This window comes from Melozone crissalis, unplaced genomic scaffold, assembly GCF_028551555.1.
Source record: "Melozone crissalis strain CALT ecotype California unplaced genomic scaffold, PUWL_Pcris_2 ptg000016l_1, whole genome shotgun sequence".
Taxonomy (NCBI): Eukaryota; Metazoa; Chordata; class Aves; order Passeriformes; family Passerellidae; genus Melozone; species Melozone crissalis.
This window is the reverse complement of record NW_026535794.1, coordinates 27,948,581-27,964,508: the sequence shown is the minus strand read 5'-3', so window position 1 is coordinate 27,964,508 and position 15,928 is coordinate 27,948,581. Positions and strand designations below refer to the sequence as shown.

Genomic DNA, 15,928 nt, shown 5'->3' with positions numbered 1-15,928 from the left:
TTGAACAAAGAGAATAAAACTAAAAATACCAAATAGCTCCCCATTGAGGAGTTTCCAATCTGTGAACTGAAGGAGGAAGGGACCCAGTGGAAAAATAATAAGCATGTGATTATACAGTTAAAAAAACTGCATTATACAAAGACACCTTTCATTTTGGCATTTACTCTTTGGTTTCTTGATATAGTTTTGGGGGATTAACTTGTGGATTAAATATGTAAATCTTGCCCTAGGAATTATCAGATGTGTGTTTCTAATTTTATTTAGACATCCTTTATTGGTGCTGATACTATTCTATGAATAGTAAATTGCTGCATTAATGTTTTCCAGAGAAAAGATATTAAGCAGAAAATACATAAAATTTCTTGTTCTGGATGCCTCAGAATTGAGGTTTTTTATTTAAAGAGAGGAAGAAGAAGAATTACATAAACTAGAAGCATCTTATATATTGTGGGAAGCTTCTAGAAAACCAGCAGGGAAGGAGAACCTTATTTTCAGGGTACAATTTATTTCTGTGAGTAGGTGTCAATCTACAATGAAATTTATCAGGCTTCTGTGACTTTAGGACATTATCTTGCATAACTTCTTAACAGAGTGAAGAAGTTGTAATGTCCCTAAACTTGCAGGGGTATTCCTGGAGGTTTTTATTTTTTTGTTTATTTGTGACACTGCTATTATATTTTCTTCCACAGAGTAGGTTTATAAGATGTAGTGGCATTTACCTCTTGTTGTTTTCCTGACAGCTCCTTCTCTGAATCCATACACGTAGAGGCTAGGTAAAAGAAAAAAGTCAAAAGGATGGGTTAGTTTTAGTCTTCTTGGGAGAAAGACTATGAAAATGTTTCCAAAAGAGGAGATTAATTCACAGTCTGATCTCCCTAAAGGCATGCTGTGGCTTCCACTCATAATGATGAGATATTCATTGCAAGATGGATATAAAGGTGTTCTCCAAAGACTGCATTTTATCTGCCAGTAGTAGGGCACAGACAAAAGCATCCATGAAATTAATTTAAAAACCATTTCTCAGAAATGTGTAAACATGACAGTGGCAGTGATCTCTCTTACACCTCTTGGGTCCTATGTTTTAACTGTGATTGAATTGAGCTGTCAGATTATATAGAGGGTGACAACTCTTTACTAGCTGCAGCTGGATGAATAATGCAAGGAAAATGTTTGCAATCATCTTTTGCCATATAAAATAATTTTTCTTATTCTCTTAAACCCCCTTTTGAGCTACATGTGTCTTTGTGTGGCAGGGGGTGTGACAATGTATATGAACGCACAGTTGCAAACTTGCTGCAAATTCACAGTATGGTAGTGAAATACTAGATAATTGACCAACTGAAAAATTCACTTAATATTCTGTCAGGTGCAGGCCATTAATCATTCGCTTCATCTGTGAGGTAAGATTTTGCATTATAGAAAAGAATATCATTACTCTGTTGGTGGCCAAATTCTAGGAAAATACTGCACTGCTGAAGTATTTATAAACCCATTTACGATGCAACTTTTTGTAGTTTTTTAGCTTAAATGTATAAATTTATTAACCAAAGATAATGTTTGTGCTGAAAATGGGAAGCTTAGTGAAAGTATTGTGTCTTGAAAAACCAGGCCATTTAAGGTAGCTGCTGAAAATATGCAGATTAGTAGGGAATCATTGGAATGGTTGTGGTGAGCACTGTCATTCTACTGACATTAGTGGAACTGTCACATTGTTTTCATGCTACTGCTTTTCTTGCCTATTATTTCCTTTTTATGCTTCTATTCCTAACTCATATCCCTAAATGTTAATCTAGTTCAGATCAGCACATCAGAAATATCTTTTCTCATCAAACTGGTTTGAAGTCATTGACATTCCAGTGCCCTTCCCAAACTTGTTCTCCAGGTTATTTTAACATTACTGAATGGGAGGGGGAAATGTGTAAAATAGCACTTACAATAAAATACCTGTGAAAAGGCTTTTACCTGTGAAATACCTTTTAAAAGGCTATAGCAATCTATGTGTCCATATATGATGAAATTAAAAATTTGCTGAGAATACTCAGCAGTGAAAAAGTAGTACAGTAATTTTCAGTGCTTAATAAAACATGGAGTTTTTAAATAATCAAAAGGACACATTGCAATAAATGCATGTTGCGTTTTCAAATCCATGTATTTTAAATCCTACTGTTACCAGTATTCAGATAACACCATCACTATTTCTAAAGCCCATGAAAAGACTTTTCTTGACTTTTAAACACAGTAGACCTTCTTTAACATTTTAAATGCAAATGGAGGAAGTATTTTTAATCTTTTTTCTGGAAGTCATACTTGAACATATATTTTTCACTATATGAATTGTGGCTTGATTGAGAAAAGTTTATGAGAAAAAACTGATCTTGGAACTAGCTAGCTAGTCTTGGAACTAGCTGTATCTTTTCAAGGTGGCTTGGTGCTTTTGACAAGTGTTTTTAGAAATACAATGTGAATTTTCAAGTGATCTCATCTGCAAGGTTCCCACTGTCCTCTTTTTTCCTTTTAGCTCTGTCAGCGCTTTTCCTCTTCTTTCCCCTTCCTGCTAAAATGGCCTATTGGTTTGACATATTGATCCCAGTTGGTCCCATGACTAATATTGATTTTATTCTCAATGGGACCGTAGCCTGTCATCAAACTTATTTTTTCTTTCATATCAAGATGACATTTGATTGGCTTATTTGACACTAGAAGGCAACTCTGCTTGGTTATGATCAATACACTTGTATTCTCTGTTCCTTATCATTCTCAGTAAGACTACATTAGCAAATGAACCATGAAAATGTTTCAACTACCTGTCAAGCAGTAGGAAAATTTTACTCCTGTTGTTAGGCAGTGTTTGGGTACTCTGCTGGAGTCTTTATTAGAATTATTGAGCTTCTATCCCTGTGGTACAAGTCTGCTATAGCATCAAGTTAAAAGACTAGGAGATTTTTAGCTAAAGGCATATCATGTTTCAGTTTTTGTTTACTTTGCTTATATGCATGAAGGCACTTTCCAAAGTTGATCCAAATTAACTGCAAAAATAATTACTTAAACTATATTAAATGTGTCTGTAAATCCTCTTATTTGAAGTTAAAGTGTTCCTAATTTTATTTGTCAAGAATTTTCTCTTTCTGAGTAAGATAGACATACAAAATGTTAATACAGTTTAACTAATCTCCTTCAAAGTCTCAGTTTAATTAATTTGGATTAATTCTCCAGTATCCCTGTTTAGGTCAGGCTTTTTCACAGATACTGACTTTAGTAGTTCATTTCAACAGCCTATTTCATGCTGTTGAATATTCAGTGCTATCAGAAGTAGTGAAGAATCAAAGAAGTATCATCTGTAGGAAGAGTTTTCCCTTAGTCTTTGATTCACATAATACAAAATATGCGCTGAGTACCTTACAGGTTGTGTCAGAGATAAAAAGGTCTGTGTTACTTTTTAAACCATGGTTAGTGCTACAAGACACCCTCAGTGTGCCATTGTGTGTGTAGTGAAGGAACTTGCCTCATCTGTGTATCTATTTTTTTTTAATTTTTTTTTTTTTAGCTGAGATCCTCGCTGGTAGCCAAGTGATTGCTGTATGCTTGAGGGAGCTGATACTGTGGCTTCTGTCACCCCCATCACTTAGAAATATAGAGAGAATTGGAAAAATATTTTTCAATACTTTCTGAGCAAACTCATGTTTTCAACCTGAATAAATCTAGCAAAATATGGTTAAAATTTAGAAAGGGCATAAAGGAATATGAGGTGACGTTTCAAAGTGGTTACTAGAAATCTTAAGTTGGCAAAAAGAGAACAGTTACTTTTCAGTTTTTTCACTCTCATTGAGTAAAGAAGTCAAGCCCAAATAAGTTTTCCCTTTCATGGAAAAAAAGTGCATAGTGTTCCATTGGTTTTGATTTTGGTTTCTTGGGGTTTTCTTCTTCAATTTTCTGTATATTTCTATTTTAGCATAGCTATGGGATATTATTTTTTCATACTGCTGTTTGATCTGGCCAAATGTCCCTGCATTTTAAATAAAAATATATTATTTGGGTAAAGAAATACTATTTCTTTCCCTGGTTTTATTTGTGTCTGGCAAATTTAGACTCTGTCTACATGACTGTAATCCTGATAGATGACTCTAATATAAATGGAGGTACATATGTTCTGTCATTACCAGACATGAAAATGGGATTACTGGAAGCATTAATATTGTATCTGAAGGTGTTAGTTCATTGTGTTTAACCATTATTTTTAAGTTACTGCCAAAGAATATGCAAAGATGTTTTCCATCTGAAGCAATTATAGCAGGAAATATCCATCTTAAATATACATTCTTAATTTTTGTGTCAGAGTTTTCCCTTTATTATCACCGTTATTTTAAGGTATGGGGTGTTATTTTTTTTCTGGTTATTCCTGTGACTGCTCTGCATATGGTTCGTGGTGGATTATTGTATTATTTACCTGATGTATTAAGGAATACTGACCTGGATTTTTTTATCAACTACTCACTTTTCTTGAAATTTGTGTGATTGAAAATTTGGATGACTTTAAGGACAGAGAAGAAACCTTGTAACCAGCACTGTCTTACCTGTCTGGAGCAGAATGGCTTTCACACTGTTCAGCTCTCCTATAAACCACTTGCAGAGTGTTACCTGCTTCTGCCTTTTGTCTACACAGTTGGTGATATGCTGTGTTGTGGGAAAGGTTAGCAAACACAATGCTACCCTGTAAGCTGTGACTGAGCTCATTTACTCTTTGGTTCCAGAGAAGGAGCTGAAGTGTTCAGGTACTATTTTTGAAATTATATTTCTGCATGAATGTGGGAGTTCCTGAAGCCAGTGTCATCCCACTCATCAGAATTATTTTTCCCATAAGGTGAATAAAGAAGAAATTTGCATATAACCATTAACAAGAAGTTATTGCTTGTAAAATGTGGTGTTTCATCTCATTAAGGAATAGAAAATAATAAAAGGATCATTATTTTTTCCTTGAGTGTGTTAACATGCTGTTATCTTTGACTGGATATGGTGGGTTTCTAAGCTCCAGCTATTTTCATTTTGTATGCTATTACTTCTTGTAATTGATACTCATTTGTCATTGCAAATGTTTGCTTTAAAAAAGTTAAAATCATATTTTAAAATTTAGTGTTTCATTTTAAAAGGTATATATATCTTCCAGTATTTGCATAGACAAAGAACAGCAGTCAGTGGCCTTTTCTATAAGTCTCTGGTTTATCTGTGCAGAAAGGGTAAAAATGTAAATAAGATGATGATATCTGTGCTTGTACTCTCAATTTTCTTGTTTAAAAGAAAAAAAAGAAAAAAATAGAAGCATACATGTTTATGAGATTCACAATGGGTTTTTTGAGTAAGTGGCAGAAGTATCACGTTTGCCATTTTTCTTTCAGTGAGGAATAGGGTGCATGATACTTCACTGAAAGCAAAACCACAGAAAATTTGCACACACAAACCATCAAATCAAACAGTTTACAATCCTGCAATGTTTACATATCATTAAACAATTAGACCAACTTTCTGTCATTTTTGCATAATGAACAGATGTGAGTAACCAGTGTATTTGTCTTCATTGAAATCAGTGCCGTTTCTACTTAGGCTTCTTAGAAGAAAATTACTTCAAGAATATTAACCATCAGCTAATTAAGATGTACTTAATTAAATGCAAATGCTACTTAGCAAAAGCGATTGAGAGAAAGGCATGTGATAAGGGAATTAACAACTGATTTAACACTTGGAGCTACCAGCTAGGCACCTAAGCATTAGAAAGGAATGTAAAAGCTTCACTTGATAATAATAGCACAAGGGAAAGATACGCAATCTTTTCGCATTTAGTTTGTTGAAAAACTTAATAGCAACAAGGTAGGATACATTGAGGTCATAATCTGTCATTTATTTTACAGTTTGATAATTAGAGAGGTTAAAGATTGTTTCAAGTGTTGAAAGTTTATTGATATTTTTTGACACCTGATTCAAGAACTGTAATGGAAAATAATTGCTAAGGTAATAGCCTTGCTGCTGTTTTGAAAGACACTGCCATTTTACTAACATTAAAAGGTTTTTTTGGAGCAGGTATGAATAAATACCATCAACATGATATGAAGGATAATGGGATTAGTAAAACATTTAAAGTTTCCTATTGTCTATCAAAATATGTGCTATTTGCTAGTATTGAGCTGACTGAAGTGCAAAACTTGTTCTGTCAGTCAGATACTGCTGCAGTGCTGGTTTTTTTTTCTTCCAAATACTCTTAAGATTGTTCAACTATACAAAATGGTAAATTATCTATTTCATGTAAATATTATCATTTCTCCTTTCTATTTGATTAGGTTTTCAGAAATTCACTTCTAAATTCTCCCTAATGAAAAATCTGGGTCACGGTTTTGAAGTTGTGCATACATTGTAATTAGAGATACGTGCTCTAAGACAGTGTTCCTCAGAGAACTCCTCCTGTATAGGGAAAAACAAACAACAAAATAGAATTACCAGAAAAAAAAAGAAATAAAAAGCCAGCCCTGGGTCCTTTTCCAAACATTTTAAAAAGAAAACATCCCACTACTTCTGGAGCTTCTAGGTTTGGAAGGAAAACACAATTTGCTGTCATCATTCATGCTAGGCAGACATGATTTTTCCTGTTGTGGTGAAGTTTGGTAAGGTATGAGTGATTTGAAAGAAATGCAGAAGTATTAGAAATTAAAACAATAATTTCAGTTTATCCTGATGATTGATTGCTGTCTGCTCATTATCAGATGTTAGGTGTCCTGGCATGTCAAGATGTGTAAGATTTTGATAACTTAGATAGCTTTTCTGTAATGTGGAGAATTTCCATTTTGCATTAGACTCATCATCAGATATGTTGACCAGGTTATTACTAGGGAAAATCTAGTGTAGAATTTCACATTTGGATAAATTTGTACATTTTCCTACTTAATGATTTTCTCAATTTTTTTCAAAATTGTGTTTAGAGTCATTACAGTTAAACTCATTAACATTGCTTCTCTACTCTTACACTGTAGTCATAACATTCCTGTAACTTTGAGGCAGGTGGATTATGGACTGATGATTTTTAGTGGAGAAGGATATGGTTTACTAACTGTGACTGTGGTTAAAGTTAGTGCCAGTTGAAAGAAGGACTGAGCACAGAGAACAGATCTGGTTTTAGTAAGTTTTGAATATAGATAGGCATATTTCCACACAGAATTTTTGGCTCCTCAGCCAGTCTGACACATTTTGAGGTTGACAAGGGGGTCAGTGTAAGGACAGGTATAGGCCCTCATGTGAAAGGAATGCATTTGGGAAACTGCATAGCAGTTCAAGACAAAGAACATTCTCAGCCATTTCAGCCTTTACAACTCATACTAGAGGCAGTTCAATACTTTCCTGTTGATTATTTTTCTGCACAGGAAAGGAAGGAAACAGTCAGTGGCAAACAACACAGCTCACAGATTTTGCTATTGTGTGAAGTAATGCTGCATTTTTCTCCTGCAGCCTCCATGATTAGAGGCATTACTGAAGGCAGTTAAATAATGACAAAGCCTCCTTCACCCATGATCACATTAAAAGTTGAGCTCTGGATTGCTTTTCCAAACATTTCAGCTGCCCAGCAGTTTTCCAATGGATGACACATCATGTACAAGATACTGATAAAATAGACTTTTTTACTTCAAGTTGAAGATATAATACTAAATTTGAACGTATTGAAACAAGCAATAAGTAATATGAAGTCTGCAGTTCAATTTTAGCATTTGGACTCAGTTGCTGCCATTACTTCTTTTATGAACTTTGAAATACTACTGTAAACTTTGTTTTATCAATGTGTGATATTCCTGTCCTTTACTGATTACACAGGCATGTTAAAAATAATGTTAGCCATTGAAGTTCAAAAAATTCTCTTGATTTAATTCCACTTATTTTATTGTCAAAATTTACTTAGTTTATATCAGGCTACAGGTCCCTTTCAGAAACAATAGCTGCTTTCCTTGTTTAGAACTGAGACCAGGCTCATTGACTTATTACACAGGGCTCCAGCAGCAACTTTATTTTATGCTGATTTTTTTAAAGTCGTTCTCTATGCCTCATTGAATCTTGCAGTGATTTTACTGTTCATTTTAAGGCTTAAAAATATTTTTCTCTCTGTTAAGTGCTTGCCTCCCATTTCCTACAGGTCAGAATTTGACAGCAATTTTTTACTGTGCACTGAAGCATGCACCATGTTAAAAGATGCACAATAAACAAGAGGGTTTCTTTAACATGTCTCTCTAGTGATTCCAACTCTAGGAATGCTTCCCACTGGAACTTAAAGCATTTTACAAGAAACTTAAATACTAGATACATTTTACAGATGAGTAGACAAAAACACAAAGGGCTGACATGATTCAACTGCATTAACCACAAAATGTGGTCTAGCTCAGCCTTTAGCATCCAGACTAAATTTTACAGATACAATGCCTGCTTTGTGAATGTAATAAAACAAGAATGGCGATATGAATACTGATATTTATTAATCAGTTTCTCCTGAATGCTATTCACAAGTTACCTCTCTGATCTATAAAAATGTGCCTATTCTGTAGTTTGGGATTTTTTTTTTTGGTTGGCTTGGTGTTTTTTGGATATTTTTTTTTGTTTGTTTTAAAACAGCTAAATAGTTTTTTAGTTCAATAGTGGCTCTCATGTGGGCATATATATCAGGAAGTCTTTGAGCCAAGAAGTTGGCCAAGAGGAGGTCTTAATGTAGTGACTTGTTTTGCTAATTGTTCCGATGGATCCAGCATAATTATTTGATAAAGAGATGTATATTCAAAAGATTATCCCGTCAACACTCCTCACTGATGTAAATCTGTAAAAAAAAATATCCCAGGAAAGGTTTAAACAACTTTTGATATTTTAAATTTCTGAAAAATAAACAACAATTCTTTTGCCTCCTACCATTTTTATATGCTGTCATTTCCTTAAATGCTATTTGGAGAATTTAGTCAAAATTGTGTGTCTCTTGCCTTAGAGAGAAATACAATTCAACAACATAGGCATTGTCTGCAAATATGGAATATTGCTAGATTCCATTGCTAGATTTTAATGAACAAGTCAACTGATAAGTGGTGAAGATTTCTCTTGACAGAAATGTCATATTCTGTTTTCATGTCTCTGCTTTTTACTTTTTTGTCATTCTGTTGTTTAGAGTATAAGTAACCCAGGGCATATGCCTTTCAGTAAATTTTTTGAGTTCTGTCTTCAGTACTTATGCAACATAAATTTATATCCGTAATGTTAAAATGAAATCATAGAATCATTGAGTGGTTTGGGTTAGAAGGGACCTTAAAAGTCATCTAGTTCCAACCTCTCTGACATGGGCAGGGACACCTTCCACTAAAAGATGTTCACAGCTCCCTTTAACCTGGGATGAGGCATCCACCATGTCTACAGACAACTTATCCCGTGCCTCTCCTCCTTTGCAGTAAAGAATGTTTTCTTTAATCTTCTCTCTTTTAGTTTAAAGCCTTTCCCCCTTGTCCTGTCATTACATAGGGCATGCTTTTTCAAAAAGCCCCTTTTCATCTTTCTTGTCAGCCTTTTTCAGGCACTAGAAGGCTGCTGTAATGTCTCATTGAATTCTCTTCTCCAGGCTGAGCAACTTCAATTTTCTCATTCCTCATGGGAGACATATTCCAGTCCTCTGCTCACCTTTATGGCCCTTCTCTGGTCTTGCTTCAACACTCAGTGGCAAACATTTTCAAATGGGACTTTTTCTAAGTAGTCTTTACACTGGCATTGTTCCCAGCTTATGGTTGAGTGGTTCCTGGTGGTTGACTACACTACACCCTATAAAGAGGAAGGCAAAAAAGGTCAAGTTGTTCATAAAATCATTAGTGAGATGTCAGAAACAATTTAGTATAAATAAAATATTTCCCTGAAGATAAGAAGTACCCATTATAAGACATTTCTTCCAACTACTTTTCTATGCTATTGAATTCATCAGATAAGAATTGGACACATGACAAAAACGAAATGCCAATATGTAAGATAGATATCTCTAGCATGTTTTCTCTGTAAAAGCAAAGAAAAAATAGGGCCTTTGATTTTGGGAGAGAGTGAAGGCTTGGTTTCATTTGAGATATAAACTCAGACTGAAACTAGGTCAAAAAAATTCTCATTGTGGCACCAAATTAAGCTTGAGTTAAAATTAAAAAAAAATTAAAAGCCAATAAGTGATAAATAAGTTCAGTATAGTTTTTGTTTGCTTATACTGTGACACACTATTGTAATAGTAGCATTTCTTGCAAAGTGTGCATGTGTCCTAGCAGTTTACCTTATTGAGTCTTACCTGGCAATGGAACAATATGAGAGTAGGTTTCACCTCTTTTCTAGCTTTTTCTTCCTGTCTGAAAAAGAACTTTAGTCCTCTCCTCTATCTCTTGTCCTTGAGCCCAAACAAATGCCCTTCTGATGAAGCAGGAAGGAATCCCTCCTGCACTGGTGTCAGGGTGTGATGACCTGCAATATAACAAAGGGAACAGTTGATGCAAAGACTTAGTCCAGTGAGGGAAGCAGAACTTGGCATGGGAGAACCACAAAGCCTTTGGCAGGGCTTGAATTTGTATTTTAATATGGGCAAGTATAGCTGTTGAGACTGACTTGATCTCAAAGGTCTTTATAATTCAGATGACTATGACTACTTTAGGCTATTTTAAAAACATGAGCTGCAGGATTTTCCTGAGTTTTCAGAACCAAGGAAGATTGATGTTTGTACTTCTGTTGTGCCTAAATATTCTATATGAATATTTGGCACTGTTCAAAAGGATCTAATATTGAATAGATGGCCTTCATCTTTAACTCTTTCACAAAGAATTTGTTTAACACTTCTGGGTCTCATGATCTGATTTAGTACTAAAACACCTCCTGGTTTCAGGAACTCAGTTTAAGAGATTCTTATTTAAAAGATTGTAAATTTTGAATGACAGAAATGTAGTTTATGTAGTTTCTGTTTTGATTAGTATTTGAATAAATTCATTATTATACATCTATTGGGCAATAAAGTCTAATTTGAGACTCGATAAAGCAGAGTTTTTACATATCTAGCTTCATTTATAATGTGCTCCGTTCTTACTGAATTGGCTTTCAGAATCCATTGTGGTAGTTACAAACAGTAACTGATGCCTTTATGATTCAATGACAGGGTATTTGATCAATATATCTAACAAATATTTTGTTGTATTGAAGACTTACATTCATTTGCAAATAGTGATAAGACATTATTTTGTTGACACTGGCTATTAAAACAAACGGGTTGACATGATGGGTCTTAGAAAGTGCATAATGTAGACAACTCATGATCAACTCAGTGCATAATGTAGACAACTCAGGATTATGTAAAATTCAAGAGTGCTTCAATAGATGAATCATGACAGAAGGTTTTATACCCTAGTACAGCAAAGATCATGTAGCACAAAAGGCATTGAAATGCTTTGAAGTATTATCCTTTTTACAAAATAATTTTTAAAAAAAGTTTTATGTTTACAAATGAACTGCTTCTTTCATGCCTTAATTGTATGCGATTGTCAATGCCTCAGAAGTCCAGTGTGTTCTTAGATGCAACATTTTCAGTTCCTCATAACAGGCATTATATTGTGCTAACAAGGCTAGAATTCTAAAACATGGACCTGAATCTTTCTCTCCTTTGTTTTTTCCATCATTTGCTCCAACATGAAGATCTATCATGATTACTTACTGATACCAGAATATGTGATCATTCATTCTTTCCCCCTTAATAAATATTAACTTATTTCATCAAGACATCATGTCACCTCACGAAACTGTCCATGTTGTGATTAAGGTGCTGTTTGGACAGATCTCAGACACAGTGGTCCTGTGATTATCTGATTGAAAACAAAAGTAACCCTGCTACTTAAATATTAGCTAATATTTCATTAAGCAATTCACACCAGACTGGATCTTATGATTATAATGAAATGTGTATCTACAGAATACAAATGCATAGATCTTATTATACCTCCATGACACAAAGAGTGATGTGTTGCTGATTTGCTAACAAATGAAGATCTTTCTAACCAAACAACACTCTGACTGTAATTTACTGCATATTTTGATGGATAGCTGTAATTCAAAGGATGAATTGTGGATTATAAACTGGCTAAATTAGGATGCTTTTCCCCTTCTCCCACAAATCTGGATGAAAACTGGGTCATTTCTATACATGCATCTCTATGTACAGTTTTCCATAGGGTTGTAATATACTCTGTTATATTTGGATTTTGTGTGGGGTCATGTATTGCAAAATAAAAGCCTAAATACCACCCAGGCTGGCATTCACTTCATGAGAATATCAAATCAACTCTAAGTATGCTCTTCTAGAATTGAGGCAGAGGAGACAAGTAATAAAAAAATCTATTTACCTTGTTTATACACAAGAACAGAATCTAATTTATTTGTGTGCCCATCTGGACTAGATTGCTCATTTTAAGTTAATTTAGCAAATGATAGACTACTATGGCCTTTTTTTTATTTTTCTTCCCCCAGGAGAAGAGGTTGACAGGCAGCTGTGCAGAGATGCCATCTACCCGATCCCGGTGGTGTGCGAGGCGCCGTGCCCCAAGGACTGCGTGCTCAGCGCGTGGTCTGCCTGGTCCTCCTGCTCGCACACCTGCTCCGGAAAAACCACGGAAGGGAAGCAGCTGCGTGCCCGCTCCATCCTGGCCTACGCAGGGGAAGGTAAGGGCTCGCCCTCTCCTCTGGGATTACCAATCCTCCACTGCCTCTGTAATGTCAAAGTGATCTCTTGATCGACAGAAACAAACTGTTAGATCATATTGTTGGGTTTTTTAAATATAGCAAAATTGTTGAAATGGTTATCCTATATTTACTCCTGGTACCTAAAGCTGTTTTATGGTTATCCTACATTTAGGATAACCATACTAGGTTACATTTGAACAAAACTCCTTTCTCCCTGATTGTTACATGCAGATGTATGCACACACAAGTGTATGTGTATGCATATATCTATATTTACTATTTGCTTCTGGTACCTAAAGCTGTTTTAAAGAGGGTTTATTTTGCTCATTTCAGGCAATATGACTATATTTTTTTAGTGTGCCTAATGTTACTGTTTCTATTTCAGAGATACGATTTTCTTGTTTTCATTAAAATTAAACAAGACAAACTTTTCATCCGATACAGGTTAACAACGCTAATTTATGTCCAATTTGGAAAGATATAAGTATCCTGAATGCTGTAAAGATGAGAGTTTTAATTATTCAAATGTTGTTCAATTTGGAAAGATATAAGTATCCTGAATGCTGAAAAGATAAGAATTTTAATGATTCAAATGTTGCCTAATTCGGAAAGATATAAGCATCCTGAATGCTGAAAAGATGAGAATTTTAATGATTCAAATATTAGCAAAAGGGTTTCGTAGTTTCTTTTCTCTAATTGGTAACTTATGTTACCCCACTAACATTGTTATTCATAGCAAAACTTGGGGTTTTGCCCTGCAAGTCTTCATTCTTGAATGGTTCCCATTTGTTCAAGTGATCCTTGTGCAGTGTCTGCAGCATATGCAAAGAGAAGACATAGCTGGAATATAAAGGAGAAGACAAAACAGGTTTTAAATGCAGATTCATGGCTATTCTTTTATGACTTTCCATGGTTCCTACAGCTCTTTTTGTTTTGGTTTTAAGTACTTGGAGGGGTGGCTGGGTTAAAGAGGAAATGTATTCTGTATATAACATGGTTCAAAAATGGCCATGTCAAGTGTGCCAATGCCTCGTGCAACACCAGGAGCCAGAAAACATAGCCACCAAAGGGTTCTTGGAAGATGTTTACTCACATGTATTACTGACAGAAAAGTTAAATGCCTCAATATAAAAGGATTACATGCATGTGTTTGTTCTTCTTTTAAACTATTGAGCATTTTATTACTTTATCTTAATATCAAATTTAGCTGAGAAATGAAAGCTGCAAGATATGGAAGCAATGAAATGGAATAACTGTACACTTTGCTGTTTGCAGACACAGCTAACATTGCTAAAAGTGTACTCTGTATTTGGCAGAATTTGGGTGATTGTAAAAAAAACATAGCAGAGCACTTTCAACTTTTTCTCTGAAAGGAATTTTTGCTAGAAATGTTAGTGGCATTCAGAACTGTACTCTATTTTAGTAGGTGATTCAAATAATAAATTATTTAGATGGATCCAATGTAACAAAGTAGAAACACTTTTAAAATTATAAAAAAATTTGGTTTGTTGTTTCCCTTTCTTTTATAGAGCGTCGAACAGACTGATTTTGTGGGAAACAGAGCCATATAATTCAAATAAACATATATTCATGTGCTTCTTGCTTGTTCGTCTAGGTCAAGACAATAGATTTTTGATGTACTTTTGTAATTTTGCTGGTGACAGAAATTTAAATCCTGTCAAGCATGCCATAGAAGTCAAAACCTAAATTAATGGAAAAATTAAACCACTTTCTTATGCTTAATCTTAAAAAGTACTCCTTACTCAGAGAATGAAAGTATATAAATAAATTAAAGAAGCTTCCAAGGTTTAGGGTATTTTTACAATTTTAGCTGGAAAGTACTTTTCACCTTTTCTTGTATTATATTAAAACATTTATCAGTTTAGCTTTTTTTTATGCTTCAGTGGAATGAGAGTTATTTTCATCTTTCTCCTCATACTCCTGTTATGCCTCTTAGTCATTTGTTATATGACAAATAACTGGATGACTTTTCACCTCCAGAATCCCATTACTGAGATCAGCTGTGTTCCCAAAACATAAAATACTGGGTGCTGGGAGGTCATTTCTTTTTCTAGGAGCACAGAATATATTCATGTGTTTGAATATCTGTATTCCACTGATATAAAAGGAAGCTTCACATTGAGCATTTTTTTGGAAAACATGCAGTTCTCAGTTCCATTCAGAACTTAGAAAAAATGCACAGAACCATAGATGGAAGCTCTGCAAGCATCATGTAAAACTAAAAATTCCAAGTCTCATGTAAGACCAATAATTCCGTCTACACATTAAAGCTGAGTTCTGAAAACAGCTATCAGTTCTGTTCAGGTGAACAGTCACGCAAGTTTTCTTTTGGATTTCTGAACCTTTTCTTGAGCTGTTGGTATGAGAGACAGACCAGGCTAGGTAAGCTATTCCATAGTAATTTCTGTATCCTGTTGCCTTGAGTTTTTTACTCAAAACACAATAGGAAAAATATATTGTGAATAAATACACGCTATTCCTATTATATATCAGGACTTGATATTAATGAAAGAAAAAATATGCAAGACTGTTGCAAATCCATGAATAAGGCTAAATTTGTATTCTAAAATGACATAAGGAGTCCAGGTGTGAGTCCTTGATCACACACATCCTCCTGCTAGTCATTCAGTGCACAAGCCTAGACAGATCAAAGCATTGCAGTCATTGCATACGCAATGAATACTGCAATCCATCAAAGTATCTGGTACATTTAATTCTCATTCATTTGGGTACTTAAACATGAGCACCCCCTGAATTTTTTGAGGCTTTGTAGATACATGTGAAATAGGTTTTTTATCTGGCTCTCAGATGGCTTTTTATCAAGTATTGTCTGTGATTGTTCAGTTTCTCTCCTCTTTGAAGTGAAAAATACTATATTCTACCATTTTTCTTGTTGACATTGGCATATAACTGTCTGTAATAGAGCTATGTCATTTCACACCTAAGAAATTTTTTTTCCTCTTAGTACCAATCTATCTCTGCTGCTTGAAGAAACCATCAAGTTAACATGACTGGCCACCAGGAAACAACCACAGTCTAATAAATTTTTAATTTGATTTAGAATAGGAATAATTCAGTAGTATTATAATTCCTCAGTGTAAAGCATAGGTTCACAGAAAAACTATAAGCTGTATGTAAAATACAACAAATATAAGCCATATGTAAA

General features: G+C 34.6%; 1 protein-coding gene across 1 annotated transcript in view; it reads left to right on the top strand.

Moving 5' to 3' along the window:
• Positions 1-15,928, top strand: part of THSD7A (thrombospondin type 1 domain containing 7A) — a 191,198-nt gene that overhangs the window by 108,961 nt on the left and 66,309 nt on the right. The window contains exon 8 of the mRNA XM_054273356.1: positions 12,529-12,720. Coding sequence (XP_054129331.1) covers positions 12,529-12,720 — 192 coding nt within the window. The remainder of the gene's footprint in view (positions 1-12,528; positions 12,721-15,928) is intronic.